Genomic DNA, 12005 nt, shown 5'->3' on the forward strand with positions numbered 1-12005 from the left:
ATTTTCAGGTTAAACAGGATTGTTGCAGATTGTAAAGAAGATTATAAAAGAGAAGTATAAAATCTCAGCTGCTTGTAGCTCATGATAGATTTTTACACGCTTTAAAACAAGACTGAAAAAGTGAAACTAAATGTTTTACTCCACTTAGTTTAAGACCTCCTCAGCACAGCTTCTCTCCGTCCGGCAGTAGGTGTAGGTAACATACCTGTGCTCCACCTGAGTTTCCATTGGCCGGCACACAGATAGTTTGATCCAGCCGTGTTTGGCTGTGGAAGGCAGCACGTTGCTAGCAGACCAGATCTGTCTTCAGCCCTGGAGAGGCTTTAAGCAAAAGAGAAAATGATTAACAGCAGCCTTTTGTGTGCTTCTGCCTCTTGTTGGTCAAAGCCGCCAAACGTTGAGTGTCAGTTGATGTGTTGTCCAGCTCCTCTGTCTCCCTGCAGAGGCCTTCATGTGCTAAACAATATATTTTATTTTATTCTGCAGAGCTGCAGCTCGATGAGAGTCCAGACTTATTGTGTGTGTGTCTGTATGTGCGTTGCTCTTTGGTCCCAACAGCTCATGTTGGCTGAATGTCCAGCAGCAGAGAGAGAAACCACTGCAGAGTTCAGATAACCCACTGAGAGCAGCGCCGGCTGTGAACGCAGCCTCTCACGGGCCGGCAGAGTTTCTGCAGAAGCTACCACTTTGAAAAAATGACTGTAACAAGTCTTTGTATCGCAGCAGCGGGTCTCGGTCGTCTTTGAAGCGCCTTAATTTGAATACTCCAGGGGGGAAAGGAGCGCAGAGCATTTGATCTCCAAGGTAAAACACGGCGTGCTGATGGGCTGCAGTGGAGGAGTTGAAGGTTATTAGATCGAATGGGTGCGGATGAGGCCGAGCTGTCGCAGGAGGTTTGAACGCGGCCGCTCTGAGGCCCTTGATGTCGGCGTTGATGAGGGTGAGCTCGGATTGGAGCTGAAGCCCGAGTCGACTTGCTTCAGATTGATTTTAGGCAATTAGTAACCCTGCTGGATGTATGGACGCTGTGATTGACAGGTCATGTCTTGACTCTACGTGACCGGGGTGCGAGAAAGTGTGTGTGTGTGTGTGTGTGTGTGTGTGTGTGTGTGTGTGTGTGTGTGTGTGAGAGGGAGATCGAACGATTGAGTGGATCATAGAAATAAGTCATTGAAGATATGAGTTCCTTGTAAACGAACATGGTGTTGGAAGTGCGTTCTGTCATGCACACACAAACCCTGATTTAGTGAGTACATATAAATGTATTACACACACACACACACACACACACACACACTATACAGACACATGCTTAGCCTTTCAAAGCTAATCAAATGTCAGTCAAGTTAAGAGGTGAAAATGTTGTCATTCTGTTTTTCAGTGTTGGATCTGTCACATGAGAGCTGCTCGTTCATCAGTTTTGTCATGTGTGGCCTTACTTTAAAGGTGCAGTGCGTAGGATTCAGGGGGATCCTTTGGCAGAGTTTCAGTAGTGTCTAAACACCTGACACTTAAGAGCTGTAGTGTTTTTGTTCACTTAGAATATATCCTCAGAGGGAGCGTAACAAGCTTCCCCAGCTTCATAGAATCTTTTAGCTCCATGGAGGCCACCGTGTTTCTACAGTAGCCCAGAGAAGACAAATGGGGCCTTTTGGGGTTTTTAACGTTGAAGTGGCAGCTTGAATTTGCTCGTGCAAATACACTGACTGGAGGACGAGAAGAGGAAGACCATTCTGTGTTGTGACAAATGGAGGATCAGACTTATTATTCAGCACAAAGGGAGCAGTTAAAGTCGCCGTAGCTTCTCCTACACGCTCGGGAAGGGAGTGGTGAGCTGAAGGAGGTTCAGCTGATGGAAATCTGCCATGTTACCACCCACCTCACCTTTAGATATTCATAGACTTTAATAATCAGTTCCTGCACAAATAGAGCAGAAAAGTCTGCAGACAGTTAGCCGACGCTAACATTAGCTAGCCAGCGGGGGGGACAGATGGAATAAAGTAGAGCCCATGAACACACACGCTTTGGGTTATTTTACATGTTGACTGATTGGCACCTTTTTTTTGCATATTTAAATAACTTAATTTTTACATTGTGGATATTTTACACAAACAAACATTTAGATTAACCACTTGAGTCTGATATATTCTAGCCTTCAAACATCCAGCAGTGTGTTCCACGTCTCCTCTGTCTCAGCTGCACACGCATGTTTGAAAGTCTCATATTTTAACTCCAGTATGTCGACGTGGCTTCATTCTCCATCCTCGCGGCTTCCACACACGGCTTCTTGCTTGACAAGTTTCCCCGAGTTTCCCCAGATATTCAGCGTAGCTTCCATTCATAGATAAAAGAACCAAATCTGAACGGCTGGTTTTGGTTTTTGAGCTGTAACAGAAGAGAAACTGCAAAAAAAAATTAAAAAATCAGGTCACCAGGACAGAAAATGTCCTTCAGAGAAAAATGTACACGCATAGTTAAGATGTGCGCACACACACACACACACACACACACACACACACACACACACACACAGCAGGGTCTCATTAGCTCCCAACAGTCTGACTGGACTGAAGATCTTCTAACAAATGACTTCAGATGGAAACGACAGACTTGGTGTTAATTCAATCAGATGGGCCCTCTGCTCAGTGCAGAGTGTGTGTGAGTGTCTAAATTAGCATATTAAAGCTGTTTGTGAATTATTGAAGCATCTGAAAGACACCGGTGACATTTTCACTGCTGTTTTAGAGCGACATGACAGCGCTTTGATGATGAAACCCAGTGTGTGTGTTGTGTGGATTGAGGGACTGTATGATTTGGGGATCTGTGTGTGTGTGTGTCTAACTTTACTAACTTTGAATGTGTGTGTGTATGTACAGTTTGTGTGCCGTTCATTACAGTTAACCACAGTTACGTTGTGTGAACTCCTTCCTCTCGGGGCCGTTCTCGATCTCCCGGTGGAGCAGTTTTGACGAGGCAGTGAGTTTGGTTGTGAGATAAAAGCGTGAAACCCTTTACTTTACAGATATAATGGACAAAGATGTGATGAACTCTGAATCGTGTCTTCAGGGACATTAGTTTGGAAACATGGTCGCACACATCCACTGGTGGAAAGGTTTGGTTCTAGTGTCAAGATGAACCCAACACGGTCTGTTTCCTTGTTTTTATTCACTAAGATGAATAAAGGAGTTGCTGTGTACAGTTTGGCTGGTTCAAATGAAAAAAATTTTTTGCGTTTACTAAAATTTTGGGGCGGTCACTTTTTCAGAAACACTGATTCCAAACAAATTTGTGTCTGAATCATTATACAGCAAATGTGCCATTAATCCAGGCCAGTTAATGGAGTTCAACATCCTTTGCAGTATGAAGTTAGTTGGCTAGTAGAGCGTCTGAGCGACAGCACCATGCCAGACTCTGTAAACTGGCCCCACGCTGGCCCGCGTGCTGCTGACCGGAGCTGATTCCCAAATCATTCGGCCCACATTTGGTCACCCAGAGCCAGGACACGTAGCCAAGGGTGCCGGCGTTGAGCCCGGCTCGGCGTGACACGGGCAGCTCTGTGTGTGCTCCACGGTCGTCCGTGTACCTGAGCGTTCACCTGCATACGTCGACTACATGCAGGCGGCGTGTTCCAGCAGGCCCCCGCTTACAGTAGTGACAAATGTATTTTGGACCTGTGCTCAGCGGGTCACGCTGTTAGCCAAGCTAGTGTGAGCCAAGCTTGGCACCGTGTGTGACCTACATTCTCACATGCCGGGCGGCGTTTTCATCCAGGCCGCGGCGGAGCGGGAGGTGTTGTGTTGTTCAGGCAGGTCACCATGGAGCAGTGTAGTGACTCAGCAGCCGGCGGGGGACAGAAAGTATCTGTCAGGGGGTCGAAGCCAGGTCATCTGCTTCTTTAAAGGTCGTCTATCTTTAGTCCGGATTAATTCAGAGCTCAGTCGGAGTGAAATAAAATGGTTAAAGAGGCCTGGATAGTTTAGTATGATGGTTATTTCTACTGTAAAAGTCGACCTTTTTAACATCAGTGTGATGTTCTGTTCATGAACTAACCTAAAGATGCAATGTGAGAGCTCGATGATGATGATGATGATGATGATGATGATATTCAGGTTTAGAGCATCATGCTGTGCAGATTAATGGATAAAAGCTTCATGATTCAGCTGAATTATGACAATAAACTGAAAATGTTCCCCACATTTGAGTGTTGTGAGTTTTAATACTTAAGCTAATTTCAGCAAATATGGTTTAGTCACACTCACATAATACATGATGTGTCTTGGAGAATGAATAAGCAGCTGTTAGCCTAGCTTAGCATGAAGACCTTTATGTTTCAGTGCTAAGCTAAGATAAATACGTCTCTGCTCTGTTTTTAACACACACACACAGACAGCGGTTTGGACACAGGAGTCCGTCTGTCTGTCTGTCTGTCTGTCTGTCTGTCTGTGTGGTTTTATAGCGTCTCAGTTTAGTGCAGTTATATCAGTGTGTTATGGAGACGCTGCTGACGGACAGAAGGACGTGTTCTCCACGTTTTCACACAGAAACAGATCCCACATGAACCTGAGTCACGTTTAAAACTGGAAATGTGACGTCGTCACCAGTTCTGCTTTTCCTGCTGTGGCTCTCTGAGGATGTTGTAGTGTCAGAGTGTTTCCCACACTGCTGGGGCTGTGATCTGGTGTGTTTGTTACTGATCTCTCTCTCTGTGTCTCTGTGTGACTTCAGGACATCTGTGAGGACATATCGGACCATGTGGAGCAGATTCATGCCCTGCTGGAGACGGAGTTCTCCCTGAAACTGCTGTCCTACTCTGTCAACATCATCGTTGACATCCGGTGAGTCTTCACAGGACAGGAGAAGATGCTGGACTGGTGTTTTCATGTTGTCACTATATCCCAGCACTGGTTCTGTCTGATGTGGGTCAGTACTTCACTGAATCTCTTTGACACCAGTAGAAAATGGAACACAACGCTATAATAATGTCGTCTTTATTCACATTTTTGAAGCTTAAATGCTTGTTTGTGTTGTTTCTCGTTAATAAAACTCTCCTTTAATCAAATTTCTCAAGAAGCCGCTCAATATTATCATGCACTTTACATTTAGGTGTATTCATAAGATTACAGTGCACCTTTAAAACTGCTCCTACTACACAGGGAAGGAAAAAAACTAGTTTTCAGTAAGTGAGCTTGTTAAAAAGCTTATCACATAGGAGAGACAAGTCTTTCCTAATATCTCACTGCTATTAACAAAATGCCAAGAACTCTAGAGAGAATACTTTAAGATTATAAAGTAAAACTTTAAATACTTTGGAGACTGGAGATCCATAAACCTGCACTCAGGATATCTGAGATTCAGCTGCAGCCTTTTCTTCTTCTGCCTCATTGATTGATTCCTGTCAAATAACCACTTGGTGTTGGGACTCGTGTGGTTCAGGACGGTGCAGCTGCTGTGGCACCAGCTGAGGGTCTCGGTTCTGGTCCTGAAGGAGCGTCTGCTGCAGGGCCTGCAGGACTCCAACGGAAACTACACTCGACAGACCGACATCCTGCAGGCTTTCAGCGAGGACCAGCACCAGGTACCACACACACACATACATTAATCCTGTGGTCACACTGTTTCTCGCTACTTAAATCTCAAATTAACAAAACTGACTTTGTTTTCTAGCAGTGAAACAGTAACCATGGACTCCACATTTGTTAAAACTGGTCATTTCATTAAAAAAAGGGCTTCGTGTCCTCCGATTCTCCAAAAATCTGAGCTGTGTTTAACTTGACGAGACACTTTGCTGCTTCAAAAGTGAAGACAGAGCTGTTAGATTCAGAAGACGCTGAGAAAACAGAAGCCAACAAAATATATTTTCCTATAACAGAATAAACTACAATACAATATAGTTTTACTGACATATTTTAGGAGTTATACTGTTGTACAATGAAAACAACTTCTTGTCAAGTAACTTCTGTGTTGTTTTGACTGTAAGCACCAAGCTAACCTGCTGAGGGACCAGTGACACCCAGTGATTAAATCTTCCTCTGCAGACTCGCCTGGACGCTCTGACGGAGGTGGACGACTGCGGTCAGCTGACCATCCGCTGCAGCCAGGACTACTTCTCCTTAGACTGCGGCATCACCGCCTTTGAGTTGAGCGACTACAGCCCCGGGGACGAGCCCGAGGGCCGGGGAAGTGAGCCGGACGGCGAGGACCCCTCCCAGGACCTCCATCAGTCCCAAGGCCCTGATCTGGAGCCGGGAGCCGACGAGAACGAAGGATCCCGCCTCTCCAACCACCAACTCCACAACAGTTTACCTGAACTCTCCACACCCGCTGACTCCACGAACCACGACCATTCTCCCTCGGTATCGCCCACAATGCAGTGCGGCGTGCCCAACCACAGCGAGGGGGCAAAGCGCCCTCTGCAGGGTGTGAGCCACAGCACCGAGGTGTCGCCCACACAGCCGTCACTTCCCAAGAGAGCCGCTCTGTTCTCAGACAGAGGGACCAGCGTGGAGGACTCCAGGGGGGACCTGGGGAGGGTCAGCCTGCTCTCTGGGCTCCAGCTCCAGGCCGAGCTCAGTCGGAGCACCCCCTCCCTCATGGATCCTCCGGACCGCTCCAAGTTCTGGTTGGATCTGGACTCGGCTTATCCAGAAAATGTCTCCCAGTCCTATGAGAGCCTGCAGGTTTGTCCCTCAGTGTTTTCATCCACACGACTCCTCCCTAAGTCACAGCAGCAGCAGATACAAGTGTCTTTTTTTGCCCACACTGATGTTTTTTAATATATTTGTAGAAATGACATGATGATTTCAGGCAGTAATACGAGGATCACCAGTGCCACAGTCTTGGATAAATAATTCAATAAAAATCTGGTTGCATTTGACTTCAGATTTCCCCCACAAAGCTGCAATTTGCTTAATTCGTTTAGAGCAAAGCGATGAATGAATGAAACTTGATGCTTGCAGAGGGGAAAAGCACTTTAGGAAGAAGCAGCTTGTCCCACTTCAGCCTCCGAGGCTCCGGATGCTAACTGACAGTGAACGTGGCCTTTAAACATGTCACCAAAGCTGATGATAGACTTGGCTCTGGTTATTTCACTGTGCCGACTCATTTGATTCCATTTAATGATGAAAGAATCACACTCACTTGGTAATAACGGGGCCAAATGTCAAACAGGAGACAGCACAATCTGACTGTATCAGCAGGAAACTCCTCACAGAAGAGGTTTTTAATCTGTTTATATCGTTTTTGCCCAACAAACCTGAACAGCCTCAAAAATGTCACCTTTTAACTTGAATTCTCTTTAACCGGACAGATCATGAATGGGCGCAACCTCCAGAGAAGCCACGTGAGCTCCAGACAGAGGGGGCGCTCACAGGGGAGCGTCCAGAAGCCGCCGACCGGCCCGAGGAGCTCATCTGGGGCCGGACCGACCGCCGACGGCTCCCTGCCTCTCCAGGACCCGCTGTCTCAGGACGAAATATCAAAAGAAATGGAGAGGACGCAGAAGGAGACACATGCGCACAGTGAGGGGGACTCTGACTCCTCGTTGCCCTCCCCCATGAGGGAGCAGATCCTCTTCTCAGACATGGAGGCATCCGGAGAGGAGTCAGACCCCCGACCACCTCTCAGCAAGACGGCGGTCTGGATTGTGAAGCGGCAGAAGGTGAGGCTTTATTGGCTTTGTCCAGGAGGAAGTTTGGGGAGTTGAGGTCGTGTTTAAAGTGTTTCTGTGTGAATCACCGTGAGACCGACGGATGCAGGCTGTAGATGGACACGGACGACTCCTGAATTCAGACTGTAGGAACATTTCACAGACTTGCAGATTAGAGGCCTCGTTTCTAAAACTAGGTGTTGGATCCATCACAGAAGTTTGCAGAAGTGCAGCAGGACAAAATGACCTGCACCGAAAGAGAATCACATTCATAATATTCACGCTCGCCTGCACACAGATTTCCCTTTTTATGAATGAAAATGAGCCTCATGTTCCACCCACAACACTCCCACAGCTCCCCGAATATTGGATATTAAATATTCTGCCGCTGAATGGCAGCAGTGTCATTTGTTCAGCATCACAAAGACGTTCAATATTTAAGAGAACTAGAAAAGTATTTACTCCAAAATCCACTACACATGATTTTTGTATAAAGAATTAGCACCTCTTATTGATTATGCAGCTCCGCCATTTTTAGAAACTGTTATTATGCACTAACACACAATTGTAGTTGATAAAATCTCCTCAGTATTAAAATGTTTTGTAAAAAGACCTTTACTTTTAAACTACTCATCAAGCATGTGTTGACATTTTCTGTCTGTACAGTGTTTTGTTCCTTTTAAATCAGTCTCATATGAGATGTCTGTCCCCTCCCCTCCCCTCCCCTCCGTCAGGGGGCCCAGGTTTCATCCAAAGCCAGCCCAGACAGGGAGCACTGGTATGGGTCAGAGGAGTTCCTGGCGCTCCCTGCTCAGCTGCGTAAGACGGAGATGCTGGCTATGAAGCTGGAGAGTCTGGCTCACTCCATCCCACTGGTCAGTCCACTGCTTCCTCTGCGTCTGATCACAAACGGCCATTTTGACCTCAGTTAATGAGAACAATGTTCTAATTCTAATCTTGTCTCCGTCCTGCAGAGGCCCGGTGACTCTACCCAGGATGCTTTGCAGGATGTGGATGACTGGGATTTGACGGAGCTCAACCCGGACTGGGAGGTGGACAATGTGAGCAGCGTAGGGGAGAGCGGGGACGACTATCCCTCTCCTCTGCCACCGCTGGTAAACCACAGAATACTTGTTTTTGTTTTTGACTCCATAAACCCTGAAAACACAGATTCAGGAAATAATCCCGTGACGTTCTCCCTCCTTCCTCCCTCCCTCCTCCTCCTCCTCAGCGTCCTTACAGACGGAACCTGGTCAGCCGCTTCAGCTCCACCTCCTCCAGCGACATTGCTCCCTCGTTGGACGAGAGCATCGAGTCCGGCCCGCTAAGTGACCTGCAGTCTGAGGAGGACGAGGGACGGAGGTCTGCGGACCGCCGCCCGCAGCTCACGGCGCCCCCGGTGGACGGGCAGGGAGGCGCGTCGCTGGTGCACCGGCTGCTGATGGACATCCAGAGTCAGGACAAAGACCCCGACGTGTGGAAGAAGATAGAGGTATGGACACTGTTCCTGTCTGTCTGTCACTTCAGAAGTACGGTCACTTCTTTTGCTGGCGGTGGATGAAGTCTTTACTTCAAACTAAACCACAAATACTGTTTGTCGTCTTAAAACAACCTGCAGCAGGTTCATCGGCGTCCTCCAAAACCAAAAGTTATCAATACTCTTCCTATATTGATAGGAACACTGTGACCGTGCTGCTGCTTCTTTGTACTCCGTCCATTTTATACGAAAAGATATTTGTCGGTGCTGCTCAATATCTGTAGACTTTGATCTTCAGCGTCAACATCAAGTCCAAAACGTTGTCAAAGAGGCACTTGTGCTTAATAACTGTCGTGTCTGACTGAGTATTGATGACACACTCAACATATTGATTATTTAGTAGAGATGAAGCAGTTATTTCAGATTCTAATGAGTTTCCTTATGAGTTTCCGGGTCGTCCTACAGACTAAATGTGTCAGCATCAAAGGATTTCATCCCAAGGTCAACCTGCACTTTCTTGGGTGACTGATAGGTGACAGCAGGCTTTATTTCTGTAAAAAAAAATAGTAAAAAGCCAAATAAATGTGGGGGCGATGGGCAGGTAACAGTTAATAGGCGCCAGGATGCAAACGGTGTCAGACTGTTGTCACACTGGACCTCCGTGGCCGTCAGAAGCTGCGTCACATCACAGCTGATTATGCTGTTTGTACCTCTGTACTTTTATTCTGAAGGGGGGTGGGACGACAAGTTGAACCAAAATCACAGCAACACCGGCGCTTTTCTGCCGCCGTGATGGATTGGAGGGCCGGTATCGGATCGTCGCGTGGCCCCTGTTAATTCATCACCTCACTTCTAAAGGTCACGTTTGATTGGCAGGAGGATTATTGATGAGGCTGCCCGGTGAACTAATCAGTCATATCTGTCATATCGAATATGGCGAAATGTCAATAGCTCTGGGGATTCGCTCTCCTCGTGGCTGCTCCTTTAATTAGCGCTATAAAGAAGCTCCGCAGCCTCCTCTAATATTTTTTATTGTTTTATTTTATTCAGCTTTATTTCACTCCCTCTCCTTTATTGCTGTAATATTCTAATTCTGAATACCTTTTACTCCCCCAGCAGCATTTCACCGTGCTGCTGTGACATCCCGGTTTCCCCCTCGGGGATCAATGAAGTTCAGCGTATCGGTCTTATCTGGTGTTCGCCGGGTCAGGAGCCCACTGACGGCATCAGGCCGCTGTAATAAGATTATGAGTGAGGATGGTCGGGACACGCGGGGATCAATCTGTGAATTAAACGACGTCCTTGGGAACTGGGACCTGGAAGGTTGTGAGTTTGATCCCCTCAGCAAACTATGTCCATGTTCCCAAATTCAAATCAGGTCGCCCCCATAAATATTCAGACTTAATGATGATCTGACTGATGAAATGTCAAAGCTCTCTCTCTCTCTCTCTCCCTCTCTGTCTTTTTCCTGTTCTGGAAATATTTGATCCCTATTCAAAGTGACCTGGCAAACGACGGTCCACGTGGGGAATCTCTGCTCATCATCTCTTTATAAAAACTTGAGAGTTTGTTCGTGTTTCTTCAAGAGTTGAAAACATTTAGTCACGTTTTGTCGGTGAAATCACAGGTCGTCATGACGCTCTGTGATGCCGATAGTGGGAATATTTTTACAACCAAGATGATGTATTTTAATGAGATGTGTCTTAATCTAAGAAAATAATGAAGAAGGCTGCGATGAGTCTATTATTTAAGACATCAGCAGTACCAGTTTCCTGAAGGTAAAACTACAAGGAGGGCTGGTTTTTAACTCGCAAACCATTTTTCAGGTTTGCTGGCGGTCAGTTTCACGGTCCACTGCTAAGTTATGTTATGCTGCAGTATTTTCTGGAGCTTTTTCCTTTTTAATGGAGGAAGGTCTTGATTTAAAACAGAGCCTGTAAGTGATTAATTCTTTGACATCAGACACATTTCCCAGAAACTCAGTCAGATATATCCGGTGTCTTTTGGATCTGTCTTTGTGGTTTATGTGGCGGTTTGTAGACACCACAGCTCTCTCCTGAATCTCACACAACATGCGACGGGGACGGCATTAGTCTCCTCAGACGTCTGAGAGGGATGCATGAAATAATAGTGTAAAACAAACGAAATATAAAATAAGCATGTCCTACGCTGCCCCACGGCGCTGTGAGTTGCACGGCGTGACTTGAAGCTAACGCTGGCACTTCAAGGGAGACACAGTAGAGAACAACATGATGCTAACTCTTGCAATAGCTTTAAAACACCTTGCAGTACTTGGCTTTCACCTTTTCATGTTACGACTGTCTCAGTTCCAAATACAGATGGAAAGAAAACGTCCCTCCATCGTTCCAAATACTCAACATATTCACATGAAAAGAAAAGGTACATAGAATATTACTACTCCTGTTGGTGCTTAAACAATCTCACGCCGATGTTAAATCATTCTAAACGTGATTTATTATTACATAAAGGCAGGAGCTTAAAGTTAGCTGGAGCACACCACTACACTAACCTTCCATCCATCTGTTGGACTGCATGATTAATATTCATCCTTTCCTCCGTCTCACCTGTCTGCCTCACACCTTTATTATTACTGATTATCATTAAATCAGCCCTCTAAGCTTATTTCCCATTCTCTGACTCTGAGAGATTCTTTTTTATTATTATTATTTGGCAGTAAAAACCAGTGTGGGAGCTCCGGGGACCAAAAAAAAAAAAAAAAAAGGTTTCCCCTGTAAAAGCAGCATCTCTGATTTGTGGATTGCTGGTTGAAATTTCTGCACACCCGCCCTCATGGCATGCCCTGAACGCCTCAAACACAATAAGTATCTGTAATCCCCGGCACGTTCAGGGCCCCGCGCTGCT

General features: G+C 46.3%; 1 protein-coding gene across 1 annotated transcript in view; it reads left to right on the plus strand.

Moving 5' to 3' along the window:
• Positions 1-12005, plus strand: part of akap6 (A kinase (PRKA) anchor protein 6) — a 163022-nt gene that overhangs the window by 13685 nt on the left and 137332 nt on the right. Inside the window, exons 3-9 of the mRNA XM_070842964.1 lie at positions 4726-4835; positions 5434-5575; positions 6036-6677; positions 7307-7657; positions 8380-8520; positions 8620-8760; positions 8877-9137. Of these exons, the coding sequence (XP_070699065.1) occupies positions 4726-4835; positions 5434-5575; positions 6036-6677; positions 7307-7657; positions 8380-8520; positions 8620-8760; positions 8877-9137 (1788 nt within the window). The remainder of the gene's footprint in view (positions 1-4725; positions 4836-5433; positions 5576-6035; positions 6678-7306; positions 7658-8379; positions 8521-8619; positions 8761-8876; positions 9138-12005) is intronic.

The sequence above is a fragment of the Pempheris klunzingeri genome, chromosome 13, assembly GCF_042242105.1.
Source record: "Pempheris klunzingeri isolate RE-2024b chromosome 13, fPemKlu1.hap1, whole genome shotgun sequence".
In the NCBI taxonomy this organism is placed as follows: domain Eukaryota; kingdom Metazoa; phylum Chordata; class Actinopteri; order Acropomatiformes; family Pempheridae; genus Pempheris; species Pempheris klunzingeri.